The sequence below is a fragment of the Rhododendron vialii genome, chromosome 6a (genome assembly GCF_030253575.1).
Source record: "Rhododendron vialii isolate Sample 1 chromosome 6a, ASM3025357v1".
Taxonomy (NCBI): Eukaryota; Viridiplantae; Streptophyta; class Magnoliopsida; order Ericales; family Ericaceae; genus Rhododendron; species Rhododendron vialii.
Genome location: NC_080562.1, coordinates 34,031,537 through 34,055,632, shown reverse-complemented (window position 1 = coordinate 34,055,632; position 24,096 = coordinate 34,031,537). Strand labels below are relative to the sequence as shown.

The following is a 24,096-nucleotide window of genomic DNA, read 5'->3' as shown; positions in this document are numbered from 1 at the left end:
TTTTTGAATTTTAAATTGATTTTCTTTTCTAAAAATTTCGTTTTTAAAGAAATCGGAACGGAGCCTCATGGGGACCAACTCTACCGTGGTTATGGGCCTTGGGGGAGGAAGAAATGAATGTATCCACTACTACGGCATTAATAAACTTGGGCCAAAGCTTCGTGTGTACTGAGTCACTACTGACTCAACACATAATAAATATAGATAACAAGTGGATGAAAATCAGGGGAAAAAAACAGAGAATGTTAACGTCCGTAAACGTGTTGAGTCAGCATTTCCCGGCCCCCTAATTTTCACTACTACGTCTGTTTAACGTCTGCAAACAAAATCAGGGAAATAATATAAAGAGCAAACAAACAAAAAGTACCTTCGAGCCCGACAAGCTCAACGTCTGTATCTTCCATGAAAATGGGCAATTTTGTGTACTCAACTGTGCTGTTAGAAAAAGAAAAAAAAAAAAAAAAACCTATGCTGTTAGAGAACTACCTAAAATCTTGTGTCTTCCGTTCTTTGTTTATTTTCTTTCATTGTTCTCTGCGCGCTGCGCGTTTGTTAGTTTGACGGATTTTCTCGACAATTTATAAAGGATAGAAAAGGGCAACCACGGAAGATTACAATGGGAGGCTAAACTAAAGATAAGATCATCATGATCTACATCAGCCTCTCTATCGTCATGATTTCTCAACGCGCACGATTTTTACGCAATTCGAACAAATTTGGATTTTTTAAAAATTCATCGACTCCATGGCAGCAGCAGCCTCATGCATTCTCATTAATAAATCTCAATGAGCATAAATATCCAATGCACCAACACTTTGTCGACAAATCTTCCTTCTCTCTTTCACTCCGATCTTCGCATTCAGCTGGTGATAATTTGCCAAATTATTTGACCCGTTAGTCCTGAAGCTAACGTCATTTTTTTTTTTTTTAACTCCAACCCATAAATTTAAAATCGCATGCAATCCACTTTTCTACTCCTAATACCGAGTTATCCCTCAAACACCAAAATATCAAAAAAAAGGGTTTTAAGATTTTCCATGATTTTTAAGTGCTCCAGAAGGCCTTTTAAACACTATTCCACCCTTCAAATTCTTTTTTCTCTCCCTTCAAATTTGACATTCGAGAGCTTTCCTCAAAAGGAGATTTTTTGTTTCTGAAGAAATCAGGACACAATAAAGTTAACACCATCGAAAACCAAGAAACCATTCTAGCTACAAAAACTAGTGGAGGGTACAAATGTTGATGTGTGATTTCTTTGAATTACTAAAATTTTGTTATGTACCCTAAAGCAAAAAACAAAAAAAAACGTGGAGCCGCCCGTTGAGCATTCCAAATAAAGTTTGTTCACTCAGCAAGTTTTTTCTAGTTTTTATTATTGTTCTTTGGAAAGCTCTCTTTTTGTGTTGGCGTTTGGGATTTTTCGCCAAGGGACAACAAATTCAAGAAGGATTATTAAGCGCTCCTAAATACATACCGCCACATAAAATGTTGCAAACATTTCTCCACCGCGTGATGTGAGTTTTGCCGCGAAGTGCATAGCTCTCGTTGCGGTGGAGAATGGCTTGCAATTAAATAATCGGACCCCACAATTAAAGCAAGTAGAAATGACTCCAACCCCATAAACGGCATATTCCATCGAATGTGCTCATTTTTATGATTCCAAATTTCCAGAGGGATATGAAAAAGAATGGATAAGTTACACAAAAATTAGTAGGAATATTCCATGTTCCTCAATGAACATTTTAGTCGATACCACCCACCTTCATTATTAATATAGGTGGATCCTAGTGATGTTTTGGAATGAGTTTGGTTCCCCCGCCCGCCCGCCCGCCCCCCCCCCCCCAAACTATCACCATTATTTATAAGGAAAATGACAGCAAATGACGTGTTTTGATAATTAATATCCGTCCCCCCCAAACTATCACCATTATTTATAGGGAAAATGACAGCCAATGACGTGTTTTGATAATTAATATCCGTCAAAGACATTTTCAAAATTAATAAATGTTCTCAGCATATCCTTGATGGGTATTAATTATCAAAATACGTCATGGGCAGTCATTTTCCCTCTTTTCTACTTCGTCCTTTAACTACGAAAATCACTCATTTCATCCATAAAACTAACCAAATCTAACCCATTCCGTCCAATCGGTGACGACTGTCAAATTTTTGGACGAAAAAGTGGTCACATGCCAAGCACGTGTCTTTTTCAACCCACTCCAATGACACAAATGTCATTTCATCTCTATTACTTCCAAAATCGATTAACCCTCTCCCCGCATAACTCATCCCCTTCCCATATACTGCATTCAATCGGGCCCTTATCCCGCTTCTCCTATATCCGACTTTTATATCTGCTTAATAAACATGCCCCAACACCCTTATCTCCTCCCTTCCCACCACCGGTCAAAACGAGCCACTAGTGAATCTCAGGGTACACGGCACTTATTTTAGCCACCAGGTCCAGATCAAGTGCACGTGTTACGGTTTTTATTTTATTTGTTTTTTGAACTGGGAAATTTCGCGCGTGGGACCAACTCTACTTGGACCTTCAAAAGAAAATTGAAGAAAAGAACCGGTTTTTCCACTCTTTATTTAATTCTTGTCTCTCTCTCTCCCTCTCTCTCTCTCTCTGGAATATACACGCATATACCGTCAAACGCCCCCCGCGCACTTTATCCACCAGCGCCACCCGTAATCTCTCTATATATACCTACCCGTTTCATAAAGGTCCCGTATCTGAATCTCTCTCTCTCTCTCTCTCTCTCTCTCTCTCCCTTTTCCCGTTAATTATGAAACAAGACGAAACCCAAGGCGACGACACATGCAGAACAATCGAAGTAGCCGTCGTCGAGCCACCGTCCGCGAAAACAGAGAATTTCGACGAAGAATTCTACGTCCCGCCTCTCAACTTCGCTATGGTCGATTACGGCATTTTCCGGTCCGGTTTCCCAGACACCGCCAACTTCTCCTTCTTGCAAACCCTAGGCCTCCGTTCCATCCTGTAAGTCGTGTTTATATTAGTGTTGTACGTGTCTAGTGTCTGCGTAAGTACTGTGTTGAAAGCCGCGGTGTTTTAAGTAGACGGAGGAATTGACGGTATTAGGGTTTTTGGATTTGTTGCAGGTATCTTTGTCCGGAGCCTTACCCGGAGCCCAACGTCCAGTTTGTGAAGTCGAACGGGATTCAGTTGTTTCAGTTCGGGATCGACGGTTGCAAGGTAATTTGTTTGTGTTTTTTTTTTTTTGTCGTTACCAAAAGTATTGCCCCGTCCGCAAGAAGTTAATTTTTGTCAAGAAAAATTGTAACTTTTCCCTTAAATTGAAAGAATTCATTGGTATCTGTAGTTTGGGTGGGTGATTTTGAAGTTTTTTTGGTGACAAAAATAGGTTTTATTTTTAAGTTTTCGTTTTGCGAACTGGACAATCTACGGAGTATCTTTTTTGGGACGGAGTTAATATGCAACTATTGTTAATCACCTTTGTTTCGTGATTTTAGATATTCCTAATTGTGCTCTCTGTTTATTATGATCAGCAACTATTGCTATGCAATGGGTTCTCTTTAATTTGACATGGTGGAGAATTTTGAGATCTTAATTTGCTTTAGTATTTTGGCCGATAGCATGTTACACTTGATCCTTTGATGTCGAAGGCTAGAGGATTGCAATTACGTGGTTTGATTCGTTGATTTTGTATGCTAAGCTTGTAATTAAAATGAGGGCTGCAGACGTATCGGGCTGTTTGCGAGTAGTTCGAGGCTCGACTCATTAGTAAACAAGTTGAGCTCAGGCTAAAATTTTAAGCTTGTTTAGGAAACTATAGCTTGTTTGCGGAGGTTCGGCTTGCTTATAGAGGCTTGTTTAGTAAACGAACCGAGCTCGAACAACTCAATATTAAAACGAGCCAAGCTATAGTTTTGAACGAGCAGAGCACAAACATTTTGATGCTCGGCTCGTTTGCAGTCCCTATTAGCATTTTAAATTGATGCAATCTTGACTGTGGGGCATATGTGGTGTTTAGCAAGTTGGATTGATGAACTGTCTATAGCTTGTTTCAACTTGCAATAATCTTATGTATTCTATGAATTTTACTTTGTACGTACTCTATCAGTGAATCCTGATAGTATTATACATGAGCATATGTTTTGTTCTTGAAAAACTTTGCTATTATGATTTGTTCAAGTTAACACATGCTTCAGGATGAGATAAAGCTATTTCGATTACTCAAGGTTCTCACGCTGTCATAGTGAGGATTGGTAAGTGGAGACTGATATCATGGCACCTGGTGTTCACTGTGAGAAAGAACTATGCCTTATCCCCTGCTAGTGGATGGTGGGTTTATGGTACCTCGGGATTAGTCGAGGTGCTTGTAAGCTGGTCCGGACACTTGGTTATGAAAAAAACAAAAAAAAAGAAGCTATGCCTTCTTTTCATTAGTTTTGCAGTAGCCCACGTGTCCAAACTTATCAATGGAAGATTTTCATACTAAAAGTTTGTCTCAACCGTAAAGCATAAATTGTTGTTCACTTTATGCTTACTAAGTTGGCACGCCGAACGTCTTAAAATGCCTGGTTATTGATGGCTTGTTTTTATTATGATATTGGACCTTTTTTATGTACAGACCTACACGGTAAAGTACTTCTGATATTTTATGGATATAAAAGACTTGGTTTTCCAATCCTTTGTAGTTTGCTCCTATAGCTCTATAAGTCAGTGAAGTTTCTTCCAGATTTTGCCGAGTGATGTTCTGTTTGATGGTTCAGTTAGTTGATACGATTATTGAGTACTTCTTTTATCTTGTTGAATCACTATATACTACAAAGTTTACCTGTAATCTCTGCTAAAGTATGCACTCTTTGTAGCAATCTATATTTGTGCAAAACCGTTCATCTGCTGAGGCTTTGCTTATTGTTGCCTATGTTAAGTTTTACGCTTCTCTTATTTGCCTTTTCGATTTGGTGCCGCGATAAGGTCATTGTAGAACCCTGGCTCAAACCAAAATAGGGGTTTTTAGGGCTTCCATCCCCTTTATTACCCTTACTACAAATGATAATGAATCTGGAGGTTCATAGTCGATATCATTCTGTTATCTAGTTTGTCAACATTATTCCTTTTTGGGTTATTTACTGGGTTTAATACGCTACTTGGCATTTTTTCCTTTCACCTCTTTTTCACATTCGTGCCTGTGATGGAGTAGCAACTCAGATTGATGAAATTGACACTTGACAGATAGTATCACTCGAAATATCCAATAAGTTGGACAGGTTATGAAGATAATGGTTTTTAAGTGTTGTTTTCCTTGAGGTTGTATCATAAATTGAGCTTTGTAATGACAGTGGCAGTGGTGAAAAAATTTAGTTATACCTCGTTGCTTGAACATTAGATAGTGGAATTAATTCTTCTAAAGTAAAGTAAGTGGTAATAAAAATTTTGTGCAGGAACCTTTTGTGAACATTCCAGAGGATACTATTCGTGAAGCACTAAAAGTTGTCCTTGGTATGATAACACTGTCAAACTTGATTTATGCCAACTTAGATTTTAACTGGGTTAGGGTTTTACTTATCGGTTTATGTTTCTCACCTGTAATGCAGATGTGAAGAATCACCCAATTTTGATCCATTGCAAAAGAGGGAAGGTATATGCAATGTTTTTTTTTTGGTGGTTTCATATTTCAGTTTCGGAAACTTCTAACTGCTTTATGTATGGTTGATTGTTTGTCTTTTTTCTTCAGCACCGAACTGGCTGTGTAGTGGGGTGCCTGAGGAAATTGCAGAGGTGGTGTCTGACATCCGTTTTTGATGAGTACCAGCGCTTTGCTGCTGCCAAAGCTAGAGTTTCTGATCAGAGGTTTATGGAGATGTTCGATGTATCTAGCTTGAAGCATCTTCCGATGTCATTTTCATGTTTGAAGAGGTAAATAAGAGGAAGTGTTGAAAGGCTTTTGCTTCCTTCATATTGGAAAGACCATCTGAGTTCCTGCTTTGGAGATGATTTCTGGGAGTGCATTTTATCAGCGAAGGAATCATCATTCGTTTTCTTTTTTTGGTATAATAAGCGGCATAATCAGTATCTTTTACCTTGAGTTCCCCTCATCTCTCTCTGCTTGTTCTTTGCATTGTTCTTTTGGTTAGCAGAATTTCCATTCATGTTGACTCAGTGAGAATCGATGCGTAGGGTACATTTTTATTGTTTGAATCTTTGATAAGATGAGTATGAATGTTTGTGTTACTGCTGGAAGGATGTCTATGATACATATAAGTATTTGAGCTGGTCTTCGCCATCCCTTGTTGCTGACAGTCGACAGTTATTGTGCTTTGTAAATATTAAAGGAATTACTCCTATTTTACTTCTATGGCGATTTATCAATGCATGTCAAGCATGATGATCTCTACTTTCCAATTTTCATGTATCTCAGTAGAATGCTTTGCGGCTACTTTTGCTTTTTTATTTCCATTTTCCCTGTCAATGATGTTCAAATAATGACATAGCAATTTTGCTAAGGCTTCAAAGAGCTTTTAACTACAGTGTCTTAAGTAGCATGATAGTGCGAGTGAGAGTGAGGAAATTCATGTACAAGGCCACAACGTTTGAGTGTCTATGATTATTGTGAATAGTATATTTAGATCTCAACTAGAGTGATATATAGCAATATCGAGGATAGATTAGTCAAAAGTGAACATAGTTGATTGCTAGGGTTCAGAATTTTCATATTTTGAATTTTTTTGGATTCCTAGAATGGGTCCGAGACATTCTGAAATGCACTGTGATGAAGGAAAATATAATGCATGAACTATGCCTCTGATTCAGTTACAGAACAAGTAGATGGTATAAGGAATTCAAATACCAAGGATTGAACTTTATATACAACCCATGAGGTTGTTTCATATACTAGTTAACAGAATTTGCTAGAGAGACCTAGAAAATGGCAGAAGTTCATGAGCTCCTTGTGGGACATTCACATTTCACTCTGATAGGAATGAATTTTATGTCATCCTCCTGAAGTTACAGAGGTGAAATGCTGCGATGTAAGTTTATCTGTCCAGAGCACTATGGTGATGCAGTGCTATCCATCCAGACTCCCAGAGTGCTATGGTACGGTTAAAGCCATGGGATTCAACCCCTATGGGTCTAGTATCCTGCTGTAAGCGTTAGACTTTGCAGGTGGTGGAATGGGGTACTATATGTCCTATGAGTGCAACCTATTGGGTTTTGAGTTGTATTTTTCCCAATATTTTCAGGTTGGTTCATGTGAAGCAGTAGTGAATGTGACATTGTTTGGAGAGAACTGTAACTTTTGGGGCATTTTAGGTTTCTCTGGCAGAAAGTTGGTCCGTTAAAGAACAGTAGTTGAGAAATCGCTATGCAAATAATTTGCTGTTCAACGGTTCAAATCTATACTCTTTAGCGTGTCCATGATTTGTGGCAATCTCCTTCCTTCCAAACAAATAAACATGAAGTAAAGAATGCAAAAAGTTTACACCGGTGTTGAGGAGGAAATATTTGGGCATACAAATCCTTACAGAATATGAATGAGACTGGACTGAGTATTTCATCAGAGCCATGACGAGATTTGGGTACCCAATTACTCCTGTCAGATGCCTGTTAACGCAGACTGAACTTATTACGCTTTGACAATATTATGCAGGATTCTATTGTTCATCCAGTCTTTTTTTCACTGCTGCAAAACCCAGTGATTCGATAAGTATTGAAATACAAGCTAGCAGTTTTAACATAGGAAAGCAGTAAACTGGTTTTGCATGCTCATGGTAATGATCTAAAAGAAAACAACATAAAAGAACAAGGTCCCTGCCCCCGCGCAGATTTGTGCGCCCGTCTATAGAGTAGCGCGCGCGAGCTAAGGCCCGACGCGCGCAAGTCCCTTGTTCACACGGTTTTTGAACCTTGCTAGTCTTAGGGCCAGGACTGGTATTGATTACCAGCTTTGACCCTGCCAGCCTCCCTCAAGGATCAAAACAAGAAGCAGCATGTGTTTATACCTTTGGCTGAGTTTGAATGGATGTTTGAGCTTTGATGTTTGAGGTTGAATGAGGTGTGTGAATTTTTGTAACCTTGGAAAACTTGGAACCCTGGAACCCTTTTGAAAACTTGGAACCCTTTTCTTGAGTGAGAGAGGGGTATATATAGGGGGAAAGGGTGAGAGATAACTTAGCAAGTACGTCACAAAGCCCTGCAGACCCTTGATCATGGCTATTGCAAGTTGGCCAAATAGGTGATGGGACACTGCTTTGACCGGCGCGCACAGGTCATGGACTCACGCGCGCGAGCCAAACCAACACGCGTTGGTGAACAGTCAAAGTTTGACCATTTGACCAACACCTGCCACTTTGACCCGCACGCGTTGGTTCTCAACCAGCGCGTGCCAGTAAGGTTCTGTTAAATTGGGGAGGGTTTCAAATGCTCAAAGCTCAACCACTAATCATTCTCGGGGTGTTCTTGATCCATTTCATCATTGGGGAAACAAAAACCAAAAAGAAAGAAAAAGCAATCCGGAAGCCCAGATTGGGGTGTTTACACAAAGGCACAAAGCTGGAATGCTAGACAGGGAGAGAAAGAAAGATACCCTGTAAAGGAAATTCTTTAAGCAGATGATATGGACAAGGACAGATTCTGAGAAGGAAGGCATTAATTTACAAGCGATGGAATGCCACTATACCACTGATCATGTGAGTTCCCTGGAAATTTCCTCACCTTTTTGTTGTCTAAGCACAATAACAGAACCATTAGGAGTTTTGACAGAACTTATTATGAGGTTTTTCGTCCAATGGAAGCAGTGTTCTAAAAGTGTCCCCGCCTAGGCGCTAGGCGGTGATCCAACGCCTAGATTAGTTAGGCAGCCAACTAGTTAGTGCCTAGTTCCCGCCTAGGCGGAAGGCGCTAGGCGCCCCTTTTCCGCCTAGCAATTTTTAGAACATTGAATGGAAGTATGTTATTTGACAGTTTTTTGTGGATGTTTTGCAGGGTTGATCTTTGTGGCAGGATTCCACTTCAAGTCTGAAAGTAACAAGAAGTTCTGATCTTTTTTCTTACTTTTATTGTGTCATACGACTCCTTCCCCCTTTGCTAGTTGCTCCACTTATATAGATTATCTCTCTTTACCTAACTAACTTGACTACATAAAAGTTGCAATTGAATGGTCCCTCATAGGGAGCATACACTTGCTTTTCCTTTTGTAACAGCTTTGAGATCCACTGCTACTTTTATGAAAAGATTAAAGTAGGGGAGGGAACACTGAGCTCACTTATTCATGACATAAGCTAATTAAATAATTTTGGTACGCAACTATAATCACACCCCATAGCACTATTGCAAAAACCTAGTCATTTGACAGCATGGTGCATCATCCTATATGCATAGGCTTTTACACCTCTTATGTGGTATTTCCTTTTGATAAGTGAAGCAAAATCCAACTTCTCAAAGTCCAATGCCTGGGAGTGGAAAGTCTCAATTCACAATCTCACCATATGATATTGCATGTTGGCTATTTGAATATACTGTTGTTCATTGGAGTTTCCTGGCAATTTATCTCCTTTGATGGACTGAGCAAAATGACACAGGAACATTTCAAGGAGAATTTGACCTCTACTGTAAGATTTTTATTAATCCATCAAAATGTTGTTATTTTACGTGGTTTTGCGGCAGCGTTGATCTTTGTGGGAGGACTCCAGTTAAAATTTGCAAGTCAGAACAAGGTTCGATCTTTTTCCTTTGTTCAACTTTTATACTGTGATTCCTTTAACTGATTGCTCCACTTCAGTAATTCGATGCTCAGTTGAACTGTTATTAAAAAGGTATAAGCTATGAAGCACCGACACTTCTAGGGGTCGACGTTTCACAGTGTCTGGACACGGGGACACGTATGGGACACGCCACGTGGCTTATCCCATAATTTAATATAAATTTTTGAGGGGGACACGGCAGGACACCGATGGGGACACGACTGAGGACACTGATGTGTACATGGCGGGGGTCAAAGTGTAATTTTTTTTAAAAAAATTGGGGTCAAACTGTAATTTTTTAAAATTTTGGTGGTCAAACGGTAATTTTTTTAAAAAAATTCTACGGCTAAACTGTAATTTTTCAATAAGGTTGTATTGAACTTATGGATGTCTTGTTTTGTTAAAATGGTATTGGAACTATGGAATTTTCGTTTTGTTCACATTTTGCCATTTAAATTTGAAAAAAATATAAATAAATAAATAAATAAAATATACACATGGTGTGTCCCCCGTGTCCGTGTCCCCATTTTTTTAGAATTCCCGTGTCTGTGTCCCCATTCTCTCTCTCTCTCTCTCTCTCTACCCTGCCTGGATTATCTCTCTATACCTACCTTACTTGGCTACATAAAAGTTGCAACCAAATGGTTCCTCATATTTGTAAACTTGGTTTACCTGTCGTCACAACTTTGAGATCAACTGCCACTTTTGTTGAAGAAAGAAAGGAATAAACTAGGAAAGGACATTAAACTCTTTATTCATAACATAAGGTTGTTATACACTAGTAGTATTAAACTTTTCACATCTTACAAGAACTAATCACTCCATACAGTAACCCACAAGGACCCAACAACTTGCTTTATACACCAAGATTAGTCACACCCCAATAAAACCAACATCTTAAGTCCTGTTCTCTCTTTACATTGACTCTAATTTAAGCTGTTGCAATGGGACCCATAGTGACATTAGTTTCAATGGCTTTCATGGCTTCAAATCTTGGCTCCTTGGCCTGGAACTTCAGCCCTGCATACAGTTTCATGTAGTCGTCGAACACGAATTTTGGGTATGTTTCCTTTCCTTCCTCTGCTTGTTTCTCCACCAGTGCTGGTGCAGGATAGATCACAGCATCACTCCCTGGGTTGTAAAATGATGCTATTGACATCCGGTTTCCATCCGTTTGGGCGATGACTCGGTGGAGTATACTCTTGTATTTCCCATTGGTGATCACCTGCGTGTGTTTTTATAATTCTTAAGATTGAAGTCCTCATTTATTTGCTAAAGATTATGGACCAGTTGAAATCAAGGTTTTAGATATAGGCAGGTGCATATTGTTTATTTTGGCCTCTATGTACCATTGTGCCCTACTATACTGATGGGAATGAAAATTGCTTGTGTTTCGGCCAATTTGGGATACGTATGCCTTTATGGAAATTCACTATCCAATTCACAGTTTATTGGTCAATTCAGATGCTCTAGGCTCTTTAGAAGTCTTTTTTGAGGCTTTTTTTTTTTATAAACAAGGCGACTTGGGTTTCGGTTCCTGATCTGTATCGCACAATATCTCAGTACCTTTACCGTAAATCCCAATTCCGCAATCTAAAGTTTTAAACCATGTTTGAAGTAAGACATCTTAGATCTCTTATTGTACCTCAAGTTGGTCACCAAGGTTGATGACAATTGAATGGCGCATCGGAGGAACGTCGATCCACTGGCCGTCCTTGAGGAGTTGGAGGCCGCTGACCTTGTCATCTTGGAAGAGCAAGATGATGCCGCCTGCATCAGTGTGGGCTCGGAGCCCCTTGATCAAATCTGGCTTGGGACATGGTGGGTAGTTGCTGACCTTGGTTCCAAAGTTAGGACCCTTTGCTCCATTGAAAGCCTGCTTTAGGTAGCCTTTCTCTAGTCCCAGATTCTCACATAGCAAGTCTAGGAGCTCCTCTGCCAGTTTCTCCAATCTTTTTGCAAATTCCTTCATCACCTCCCTGCTCATTCACATAGATATACAAATCAGGATTAAAGCTGAGGGAGGGGAAGAGAGCAATTTTGCTTAGTTGGCCATCATTTATGGTCTGATACTTTGGATTGTCCAGGAGTTTTGGTTGACCAGGAGGGGAAATATCAAATATTACTCTGGCAACCTTAATATCTCCACTAGTGCTACAAGTTCATCAAAAGCAAAAAGTCTAGGAATACAATTGTGTTTGGAGGTGTCCGATTATGTGGGCTTACGTGCATCAGATAGTTGTGTTTTAAAGTTGTGTTCCTAGCATTGCTCCAGTGTCATCAGCGAGCTTGCTGACCACTTATTTTGGGGGGGAAATTATGGGGTTTTTTTGTGTTGGTTTTTGGACATCTGATTTTTTGTACCTATATTCATCTTCAAGGTCGGGTACTTCAGATATGTTGGACCGAGGGAGGTGGCGCAAGTAGAAGGTGCTCTCCCAGTCCATGTCAGTGACCTCTGCTTGGACACCCTCTAGAGCCTTGGTTGCCATCAGGTCCTTGAACCTCTCTTCCATGCACTTCTTGTAGTGCTCCTTTGTCAGCCTCTCCACAGTGTCCATAAACTCATGTGGAATTCCATGGTTCATCAACTGTACATAAAGTTAAAAACTCTTAAACCCATTTTTTGAAAAAACTTTACTTTAGAATTAGTTTAAGCTGGCCCGAGCATCCGGGAATAAAAAACGAAAAAACTTAAACTATGAAATGAAGGAAATTGGTAGCTTATAGAAACTAATAGTACCTCAAAGAATCCCCAGTTCTCACAAGCATCTTTGATGAGCTCCATTGTGGCTCCCCTTTCTTCACCGTTTAGTTTCTCCATGTTGATCACTGGGAAGTACTCCATTATTCTCTGTATATATGTCTGTATCTCTCACTGTATGCTGTTGTGTTTTGTTCTCCCGCCTGTGAGTGAGAATGAATGAGTTTCTAGTGCAATTTATAGGGGTTTGATGAAGTGGTGAAGGGAAAAATAATAGTGGAAAGTTGGTGAGGGGATAGGATAGAAATTAAAGGAGTCAATTAGACTGTGTCAGGACCCACCCAGTTTGTGTTCGGTCCCAACGCATGGCTAAGGTCATTGTGCCATGTTTTTTTTGTTTTTCATATCTCTTGCCAGTGTACTCGCACGTCGATTAAATCTGGGGGTCCAATCCCACCGTTCATTTCCGGTGAGCTCAATTAAAACCGGAGCAAAATTTCGCATAAACTGGCCTAGAGGAATTGATATCACATGATTTTTTTCGAATTTCAGATCTTAGAGGAAACATATGCTTAAGTCCCGGCCTGCCTTGAGTTGTCATGGTGCCTTGTTGAAATATCTCTTCCATTGTGGTAAGGACCCCACTGAGGTGGCTGGAAGGTCGCTTCTACTATTCTTTGCATTCTTGACCACAACTTCGTGGCTGTTATTAAAAAAAAAACTTGAAATTTTATTTGCCCATATTGAAATTGTTTCTTTTTTGATTTTGAGTGTGATATGAGGGAAGTTGCTTCGTTGTTTCACAACCCAAACAGAATACACACCCAAGAGGAAAAAAACAGAAAAATCCGAATCGTTGAAGTTTCTTGGAGACATTGATTACTTTAGAGGGATCCGACCTCTGGTGTAGGTCCTTTGAGTCCGTTGTCGTTGTGCTGGGTTTCGCGGCGAGGTTCTTGGGCCTGCGTCAGTTGGGCTGGCTTTCACATCGGGAGTTTGGATTTGTGTGTATGTGTTTAAATGGTTCACTCTACCTCTCCCTAGTCAGCAATTACCTAGGTGAGTTTGGTTGGTGAAATTACCCTCTTGTCCTCCCTCAAAAAAAAATTGATTACTTTAGAGCACATTTTAGGCTCTGTTTGGAACTTAGAAAAAAAAAAAGGAAAAGAATGGAAAATTAAAAAAAATTCCCTCCTATTGTTTGGTTGAAAGAAAAAGAGTGAAGAAAATAAAAATTTCAAGTTGAGTGAATAGTAAATTTTACCTCCTATTTTCCTCTCATTTTCTTTCTCTTTTATTTTCTTTTCCTTTCTATAAGTTCCAAACAGATTACTGTGATGATTTGCACTTTCTATTTTCACCATACTGTAGTTCGTATTTTTGCTGTTCTTGTGCATTTGAATTTATGATACGATGATTAGGGTTGTAAGCGAACCGAGCCATTCGCGAGCTCAGTAATGGCTCAACTCGAGGTGTTCGTGAACGAGCTCGAGCTAGTTTGTAGCTCGTTTGACAAACTAGCCAAGCTCAAGCTCTCTAAGGCTCGGGTCGATGATCCTTTTGTTATTTTTTTCATATATAAATGGAAAATGTTGTAGGGACAATGAAACACCCACCGCGGCTCATCCACCGCGCCGCCCATTGCACGCTTGCCGGGCCCATTCCGGCCACCGGACTGCCAATCCGAACCGACCAAAAATTCTAAAAAAAAAAACCGAGTGGGCCTTCATGAGAATCAATGGCATCCGATGTGTGTAAGTAATCGATCTGAACTACCAAAAATCAGATGATCCGAGCCATTAAAAAATGGAAGTTTGGATCGAGCACTTACACACTTCGGATGCCGTTGATTCTCGCGTAGGCCCACTCGATTTTTTTTTAAAGAATTTTTGGACAGTTCGAATAGGCCGTCCGGTGGCCGGAGTGGGCCCGGAGAGCGTGCGGTGGGCGGCGCGGTAAACCAGTTCACATCTCAGTTCACATAATATTGATCAACCCTAAACGACCTAGCCAGAAAACCCAATGAAAAGCAAGTCCTCAATTATTAACAAGAGATAAATAATATATTCGATTTTTTCTTTCGAATGACATATCAGTTCACATCTCAATAAGATTAAGTTACTACCGCATTTTCTAAAAAAAAAATGAAGGGAAATTTGATTGTCTTCTCCTTTGCCCTCGTCGAAGATTCGACGAAGTTTTCCAATAGTTTATTACGTTAATTTTGTTTTAGTCCAACAAAGTCAATTAGATACCATGATAAGTTTACATAAACTACAGTATTACTGAGTAATGATGCTAACTAACTAAGGTTAAGTGATATAATTATCAAAAAGAAAAGAAAAGGTTAAGTGATATTTATCTGATTCAAACTTGGGTTTAGTAACCGGAGAGACATCAGTTGAAACTATCTATCAACGATGATGTGACACTTGCTAATCGGGTAGACGTAAATCCCTATACTTCAGCATATACTCCCTCACTTTCTAAATAAGTGTCCGACGCGTATACATGGATCTTACAAAAGATGCATGTTTTTTGTTTAAAAAATTAATTTTTTCTTCAAAATTTAATAGAACTTATTGTTATCTATTGATTAGTGAAAAAAATTAATTTTTTTAATGAAACAAGTGCATCTTTTTAACAGTCTAAATTTACGCGTCGAATAATTATTTAGGGACGGAGGGAGTATGATTTAATCCCGCCCATCAAACGGTAATTTAATAGGGTTTCTTCTCGTTTACTTTCGTCTCTTCCTCTCATGCTTATAAACATGTGCGGACTAGTTTATGGTAGCCTGACAAGTACTACAAATAGTATCAGATACGTAATGTATTATTTTAGAGAATAAATTCTTTACACCGTCGGAGTAAACATTTGTTTTCTCCAAGTCAATTGCGTTGCGCCACGTCGCCACGTTTTATTAATTGGAACCACTGTTTTGATACGTGTTGAAATGCAATTGATTTGGATAAAACAAATATTTACATCGGATGTGTAAAGAATTTATTCTCATTTTTTTAAACAAGAGAATTCCTAGTATCATTTACAAATAATTTGACATCAGAAGACTATTATATTTATATTCTTGACCAAACAAACTGGATAAGTGTATTCGATTCTTAATAATATGACAGTTCCTAAAAAATAAGTTTTGCACGACTTCTTCGGATAATTGTTTAATCTGAGATTTTTCGTTAGGAATAAAATTGTGATCACCCATGAGATGCTTAGTTAGCTGTTTTTTATTTTATTTTGTTCTGTTCTTTTCTCATTTGTCCATGTCGAAAAAAGGGAAAGTCTACAATACACAGCTCTTAAAAGGGTGTAACATATGCACTTATTTTATGATTTATACATAACATTTTAGCAACATTTTAGCGTGTTTTGTAACATTTGTTCTAGAATTCATAACTTTTCAGCAGTATGATTCGTAACATTTTCATTATAATTCATAACATTTTGGTGTATCTCGTAACCTTTATACGATTCGTAACTTTTTAGTAATACTATTTGTAACATTTTCGCTATAATTCATAACATTTTAAGAGTGCATATGATATACACTCAAATAAATTGTGTGTATTATAGCCTTTTTCCGAAAAAAATATGTCTTTAAGTACAGCTTTTGATCGATTAAAATAACGTGGTTCGGACATCTGAGTTGTAAAAATAATAATTTACTGCAGCTTTACCGTGATTGCTTTACATAATATGGGTGGAAGTGAAAAGAGAAAAGGAGAAGGGGTTGTGAGTTTTACTGGTTGGGGACCCAATGAAGAAGACAGCTTAATTTGGACCAATAGGGGACTAATGTGAATGGAATTATAGGGTTTTTTCATTTTGATAACTAGATGTCTAGATCAGCTTGTGCTTACTTCGACTAATGCCGGGGCACTGAAGTCAATGATCGAACAAATCTCCAGTTGTCCCTATGGTTTGAAATATTTGGCATTTGCGGGATCCAAACTTGCGATCATCTTGAGGAACAAGCTTTTTAATTGCTTTCTCATGTCCACTTGGCAAAATTCCTTCGGATTTCTATGTTTGTTAGGTGCATTTGGAATTTTTGTTGGTTATTTACTTATATAACCCGTTGGTTCTAAACTCGAGTTTTTTCTTTGACCAGAGTTGGAAGGCTATAGAGGGTTTTGCACAGCCAGTTTAGGTACGGGATGTTTATGAAGGGAAATGAGTTTTGAACATTGAATTTTATTTGGAAATAGGAATTTCAATTTGTCTTCTTTTACAGTAGGTTGACAAGAGAATAAGGTCATTATTTCATATGAAAAATGGTTTGTGCACCATCCGAGTCGTCCGTTTGGTAATCCGACAATCTAAATCTCATCTCGGCAATAAACAATTCGGATGCTAACACGGTGGAGATGAGATTTGAACCGTTGGATTGCCGAACGGATGTATCGAACGTGCTGTGCACCACCTACACAACACAATCCCCGGTTCGGAAATTATGATCTAAAATTCATTTCTGTGCGCCACTACTTTTTCTGGAATCGTCCATGGTGAAGAAATGCCAAACTGAAGTTGCCAATACTTGCATACTTTTGAAGGTACATTGGATTGACCAATCACATGCCTTTTTCTTCTTTTTCCTTTTTGGGTGCATGAAACACACATTGCCTTGTTTTTCACTCAAGTAATCCTTTTATGGTGGTAGACACTGTAAGCATGATGATCTTGCTTTCCTTTCTGTTTCAATCTTTTCGTTTCTTGTCTTGACATGCTTTTGAGTTTACAACTAGGTTTCCTTTTGTAAAATCCAATTCAGTGTCAATAATCTTGAAGGATTTTGTTTAATGGGTGTTTCAAGGACACTTGATCATGTGTTCCTTTTGTAAAATAGTAGTTTCATATACTTCAATTATTATTTTTTGCTCGACAGGTAGGAGTATTGATCGGGACAGCTTACGCGCATCTCGACTATTTCCTATATCCTGTCCGGTCAAAGGCAGACCATCCACGCCGAGACTAGGAGATTCATAAAAAAATTTTCTCCTACAGCCTGGCCCAATTAGAGATTGCCAAATTTTCAAACCCAGAATGTTTGGGTTTATAACTCATCCATGTTGGCATGTTGCCATATGGGGGTTGCATATAGTACTTGTTAATGCGTGTTTAGAGAGATAGAAAGAGTGCGTTATCATCCAAACGTACTACAGTTGTTTATGCTTTATTAGAGCAAACAAGAAATGGCTTAATTATCACAAAAACAAATTAACAGAGGAAGCCAAGTAGAATAGACAGTAAATTACAGAAAATTAGTGTCCATAGACCACGAGTATTATGGATCAAATGTTGGACTTGTAATCCTAATTTTCCATTTCTTTCATTTTTTCATTCATATTAATTGTTGTAGAAACAAGTTTCCACGCGTCCTCTTCTTTCTGAGTTTTTGGTCGATTTGTCCAATTTTTGTAAACGAATTGGGCGAATACCCACTTTTTGAAACGTTTTGTAAAAATAGTCCATCGCGATTTTATTTTACAGAGCTTGCGTGGCAACAAAATCCACTACATCATGCATTTTGAAAATGTGCGATGGACGATGGACTATAGTCCATTGACAGACCTAGGTCACACCTTGTGGAAGAACCACTACGATTTCTAAGACGTGTGGATCTAGAAATTGTTACGGGGTAATGCAGAATGTCCTCTGCCAGTTTGCACGATAGTTAAAAACGTGTGGATCTAGAAATTTTAGGGAACCAAGGATCTATCTTGCTGTGCCTCAAAGCGTATAAGGCTGTTGTGCCTCAAAGCGTATAAGGTTGTTGTGTTTATTAAATGGGCATCGTCCTGAATCAAAAAGACATGATCTAAATTGTTCACTTTGTAAAAGTTCATCGCGAAGAACAATTATTGGAAACGTCAAGTTGATCGAACGTTGATAACCTAGTCAATAAATCACTCTTTTGGGCTCGATTTTTCGGGGACATCAATAATTAATAATCCGTACGTAGATAGGAGTATATATCTGTTGGATTAAGGTCGAAGGAAGATTAGGAAGCCTTAACTGATAGTATAAAAAAAGATTAGGAAGCCTTAACTAATATATAATTACCAAGAAAATAAGAGGGATATGTGCCCTTTGTAAGGACCCGCCTCAATTGACATGTTAACCATTCACCTAATCACGTGACTCAAAAAATTAATTTTAAGTTACACAATAGTTGGTCGGAATCACTTATATACTAATTAAACTTCCCTTTTATTGGCGATGTGGGATCTCACACCTTTTTTTTTTTTGATCCGCGATCTCACACCTCTCTCCGTCGTTAGCTCCGTTGGCCCCTTGTCACTAAGAATGTTGTTTGTATAGGCTCTCTCTCTCTCTCTCTCTCTCTCTCTCTCTCTCTCTCTCTCTCTCTCTCTCTCTCTCTCTCTCTCTCTCTCTCTCTCTCTCTATATATATATATATATATATATATATATATATATATATATATATATATATATGACATTGCTCTAAGTGGTAAGGATAAAACTTAAGTTTCACCAAGTGGCCGGTTTAATGGGTAAGTATTTGAAGTTTCTCGCTCGATCAGTATTTGAATTCAAGTTTGCATAGGCGCTTAGTGAGGCTAAAATACTTTTTCGTGTTGGAGCACACATTGAGATATTTAGTTTCGGCCTAACATAGGTGTGATGTGATGAGATCCCATGTAGATGGCTAGGTAGTGTTCATGGAGTAATATTTCGTGATGACATGTAGAGCAATCTATCTGTACGTACGTCCATTTTGCAGATAAAAAAAGGAAAATGTTACAATACAATTTTATGGAACTTGTTCATGTACCGTATCAACCCTGGATAATAAAAAGGAAAAAGAAAAAAGAGGAGTCATGGCTCCACCGGGGAAAATGGAAAAAACAAAGTAGAGTTTCCTTGAATACATTACTAAATTTTTCCACAGCATTATATATTTTTTATATGTATATGTATATGTAAATATTTTTCACCCATCCCACTTTGTTTTCTATTTTTATATGCCTTTTTGTTTTGGTGTTTTTCGTCTTGTACCCTTAATCAATCAATCAATAGTACTAAGCAAATGTGTTTTGGACTTCAAAACATCTAAACCTTCAATTCTAATTTTCTAGATTTTAAAAAAAAAATTTGAAAGAGAGAGAAACGTGGGGAGGAGAGAGAGAAACGTGGGGAGGGACTAGGGAGAGACGTGGGGAGGGGGTGTGAATATGGAGGAAAAATTATTATATGTCTCTGGAGCACAGTCACGTGATGCCCCATACTCATTCTCCACCATACACGTCTTTCAGGGCATAGAATTTGAATTAATAATGCTAGCGTACATTGAACACGGGACAGGAAAAAAATTGAACCATCTTTTTTTATCAAATATTGTTGTGTCCATCCGTTTGATACGCGGGGCCAAAAAAACACCGATATTTTTTTTTTCTGTCCCGTCCAACGACGGGCACAATGCTTGTAGTTAATACACAACAGTTGTGGTTGGTTGTTCCAAACTACGGGAAAAAAAAAATTCTTTGGATTCAAAAAACATTTCCTTTCTTTCTTGGTGAAAAAAAAAATACAGCCTTAAAATTCAACAAATTGGACTAAAATTAGGTCTTCTAAACAGGAGTGTCAAATTTCGCCTAACAAATTGAGTGAATTATACGCCATGCATCCTTAAGGAAAAGTAGTAGTAAAAATAGAAATTATGGGGTCTTTGGATGCACTGAATCGAACATGGGTATGTTATTGTAACTTATTATCTACCGACATTAAGCTCGAGTTGGTGGAACAATATCGACCTGTTTTTGTAACTTGTTATTCACTAACATGCAGATTGGAAAAAAAATGGAAAAAAGAAATCTGAATAATTGATTTTTTTTCTTCTTCTTTTTGTCATATGATAGGATATTACTAGTATGTTGGTAGAGTTAGATTACTACGGGCCTACGGCAGACCAACATTGTTCCATCGACTTTGAACCTGAAACCTCACTAGGGGTGTTCAAGAAAACTGTCCGAGCCGTAAAATCGGTCTGATCCAGAATGCTGTCCTATTTGGTCCGATTCTACGGTTTTACGGTCAGGTTATGGTTCCAAAAAAATAAGAACCGTTAATTTTGATTTGGTTATTGGTTCTCAATTAATGAAAGGTGGTTAAAACCGAACCGAACCGAACCATTTAAAACTAAGATAAGTATAGAAATACATACGCGTGTGTAATTAAATATATTAATTGAATTTGATAGTTAATCTTTTCTTTGCTAAACTTAATTTTTTTATAGATGAAATCTCATTTGTTAGAAAAACTTTTATTTTCTTCCTTCATTTTCTATTCCAGCAGATTATCTTCCTATTTCTTTAATTTTATGAGTTCATATTTTGTGAATAAGTGTTTGGATGTTAATTGAATATAACCGGAACTGAACCAAAATCGGACCGGTCATGCGGTTTGGTTCTGGTTAGGTTCCATGCATATATTGATTAGGCTCTAATTCTCAATTTTCTAGAACCGTTTGAAATGATTCAGTTACTGATTTTCTGAGAACCGGACCAATCCGAATCGTTTACTCCCCTAAACCTCACGCACTGACACCTATAAAAAAACGTGACACTCACAATCGCTTGATCTACAGCTCGAGTCTGAATAGATGACTTGACGATAGCACCCTTCTTTCTTTTTGGAATGTTGAACCTCGTCTATCACGCAGCCTCGGGGGACCACGGCTCCATTTATTTGATTTCTCCCTACAAATCATTTGATCAACCCCGACAAAAAACGAGTCAAATTTTGGAAAATTTATGGATGGTCTAGAATCTAGAAAGATAACCCACCTCCGCCCGGGAATGCAGCCAAGCACTTTTGCGCGAATGCTGTGTGACCGATCCGACTGTTCATATAGGCAATTGAAGGTTCGGGCGATTCAAATTTATATGTGCTCTGGTTCAATTCGAGTTGTCCGTGCCGAGATAAACGACCGAATCAATCGCTCGATACCGCTTTGCAGGAAGATGCTTGGCAGCATCATTTTTTCTAATTAGATTTCCTCTTCTCGATACTGCTTTGCAGGGAGATGCTTGGCAGCAGCATTTTCTCTAATTAGATTTCCTCTTTTAGTGATTTGAAAGACGTCTTCTCAGTTCTCAATTGTAAGATCTCCAATTGTAATTGGTTATCCTCTCTCTGTCGTGGGCATAGGTGTCACGGTCTTCATTTATACAGTTCACCGAATTCTGTGGGGTGGACAGGGACACTATTTGCAAGACTTTTGACCAAAGGCTAATTTATATTTGTGACTTTTGTCAATTTAGATGTTTTTTTCTTAATCTTTATAAGTTTCGGGTTAAATTTTTACATCAAAATTTTCGTCTCGACAAGAAAAATAAAAAAATAAAAAAATATAAATCAAATTTGAAAAAGGTTCATGAGACGACAGGAAAAATTCATTTTAGCTAGTGATACACTAACTTTTTTAGCATTTTGTGGGTCTTTGGCTTTAAAAATAGTGATGGAGATAGGAACTCCCCGATCTGAGTACAAGAGAGGAATACTCCCTCTGTCCCAGTTTGTTTGTCCAATTTCGACATACGTGTCGTTTAAAAAATTGTCTATATCTCATAATCTATAATGTTTTACATAATTTCGAAAACATCATATTTTAGATCTAATTGAAATCTATCAAACAAGATCCATATTGCATATAAAAAACATTATAAATTGAAACATATAGACAATTTTGTAAGAGGTCCCAAATAGTGAAAAAGGACAAACAAATCGGAACGGATGGAGTAGTATTTAAGTGCTCAGCTTGCGTCACTGTACTCGTTTCCCCTCGTATTTTTTCCTCTACGTAGTTGACCGTCGTTAGTATAATCTTTATAATTAAACTCGTCTCTGTAGGAAAATGCTCTGCAGCATCCCCTCTCCTTGCTCTGCAGCATCCCCTCACCTTGATTTTGTCCCTCATTATATTTCCTCTTTTAGAAGTTTTCTCAATTGTAATTGGTTCTCCTTTCTCGTCGTGAGCAGAGATGTCACGGTCTTCATTTATATATTTCACCAAATTTTGTGCCGTCGATAAGGGAAACACATATTTGCAAGACTTTTGACCAAAATTTTTAGGGTGGGTGGGGCTAATTTACCGCGACTTCCTATTTGTAAGAATGATTTCGGATCCCATAAAAATCTAAAAAAATATTTATAAATTTTTAAAATTTTATTTTATGGAGCCCCGTAAAAAATCAGCTCCAATGGACATCAATAAGTAATATAGACCAAAATCGAAAAAAATTCATATGAGACGACGAGAAAAGATCATTTTAGCTAGTGAAATACTAACTTTTTTAGCATTTTGTGGCTCTTCGGCTTTAAAATTAACGATGGAAGAGAGGAGCTCCCCGACCTGAGTACATGAGAGGAATAGCATTTAAGTGCTCAACTTGCTTCACTGCCCTCGTTTCCCCTCGTATTTTTTACTTTGCGTAGTTGACCGTCGTTAACATGATCTTTACAATTAAACTCGTCTTAAATTCTGAATATTAAAAAGTAAAGACACAAAAATTTTATCGTGAGAATAATTCTTCATTCGTATTATACATTACCAAAGAGAGTGTGTGTAACGACTAATGAGTATCTCACTTATAAAAGGCCATAACATACAATTTCCACAAAACCACGATCGATTTTTGAAGATTTTTTTTTTTTTTGATAGGCAGATTTTTGAAGATTTATAAGTAATTGTTAGTGACTGAATAAGAACCGTTAATTTTGATTCGGTTATTGGTTCTCAATTAATGAACGGTGGTTAAAAGTAGGGGAGGAAACACTGAGCTCACTTATTCATGACATAAGCTAATTAAATAATTTGGTACGCAACTAGTAATCACACCCCATAGCACTATTGCAAAAACCTAGTCATTTGACAGCATGGTGCATCATCCTATATGCATAGGCTTTTACACCTCTTATGTGGTATTTTCTTTTGATAAGTGAAGCAAAATCCAACTTCTCAAAGTCCAATGCCTGGGAGAGGAAAGTCTCAATTCACAATCTCACCATATGATATTGCATGTTGGCTATTTGAATATACTGTTGTTCATTGGAGTTTCCTGGCAATTTATCTCCTTTGATGGACTGAGCAAAATGACACAGGAACATTTCAAGGAGAATTTGACCTCTACTGTAAGGTTTTTATTAATCCATCAAAATGTTGTTATTTTACGTGGTTTTGCGGCAGCGTTGATTTTTGTGGGAGGACTCCAGTTAAAATTTGCAAGTCAGAACAGGGTTTGATCTTTTTCCTTTGTTCAACTTTTATACTGTGATTCCTTTAACTGATTGCTCCACTTCAATAATTCGATGCTCAGTTGAACTGTTATGAAAAAGCTATAAGCTATGAAGCACCGACACCTCTAGGGGTCGACGTTTCACAGTATCTGTACACGGGGACACATATGGGACACGCCACGTGGCTTGTCCCATAATTTAATATAAATTTTGAGGCGGACAAGGCAGGACACCGATGGGGACATAGCGGGAGTCAAAGTGTAATTTTTAAAAAAAATTTGGGGTCAAACTGTAATTTTTTTAAATTTTGGTGGTCAAACTGTAATTTTTTTAAAAAAAATCAAGAGTTAAACTGTAATTTTTCAATAAGGTTGTATT

At 38.1% G+C, this 24,096-nt stretch overlaps 2 protein-coding genes across 2 annotated transcripts; one reads left to right on the top strand and one right to left on the bottom strand.

Moving 5' to 3' along the window:
- Positions 1-2,591: 2,591 nt before the first annotated feature.
- LOC131330731 (tyrosine-protein phosphatase DSP1) lies at positions 2,592-6,348 on the top strand. The gene is made up of 5 exons (XM_058364412.1): positions 2,592-3,004; positions 3,127-3,220; positions 5,437-5,494; positions 5,590-5,633; positions 5,730-6,348. Exons 1-5 carry the CDS (start codon positions 2,793-2,795, stop codon positions 5,913-5,915), a joined length of 594 nt encoding a protein of 197 aa, XP_058220395.1. The 5' UTR covers positions 2,592-2,792; the 3' UTR covers positions 5,916-6,348.
- Positions 6,349-10,460: 4,112 nt separating this feature from the next.
- On the bottom strand, positions 10,461-12,712 carry LOC131330730 (1-aminocyclopropane-1-carboxylate oxidase 1). The gene is made up of 4 exons (XM_058364411.1): positions 12,479-12,712; positions 12,100-12,326; positions 11,381-11,714; positions 10,461-10,960 (listed from the first exon to the last, which is right to left on the bottom strand). The coding sequence occupies exons 1-4, from the start codon at positions 12,581-12,583 to the stop codon at positions 10,667-10,669; spliced, it is 960 nt and encodes a 319-aa protein (XP_058220394.1). The 5' UTR covers positions 12,584-12,712; the 3' UTR covers positions 10,461-10,666.
- Positions 12,713-24,096: the final 11,384 nt, after the last annotated feature.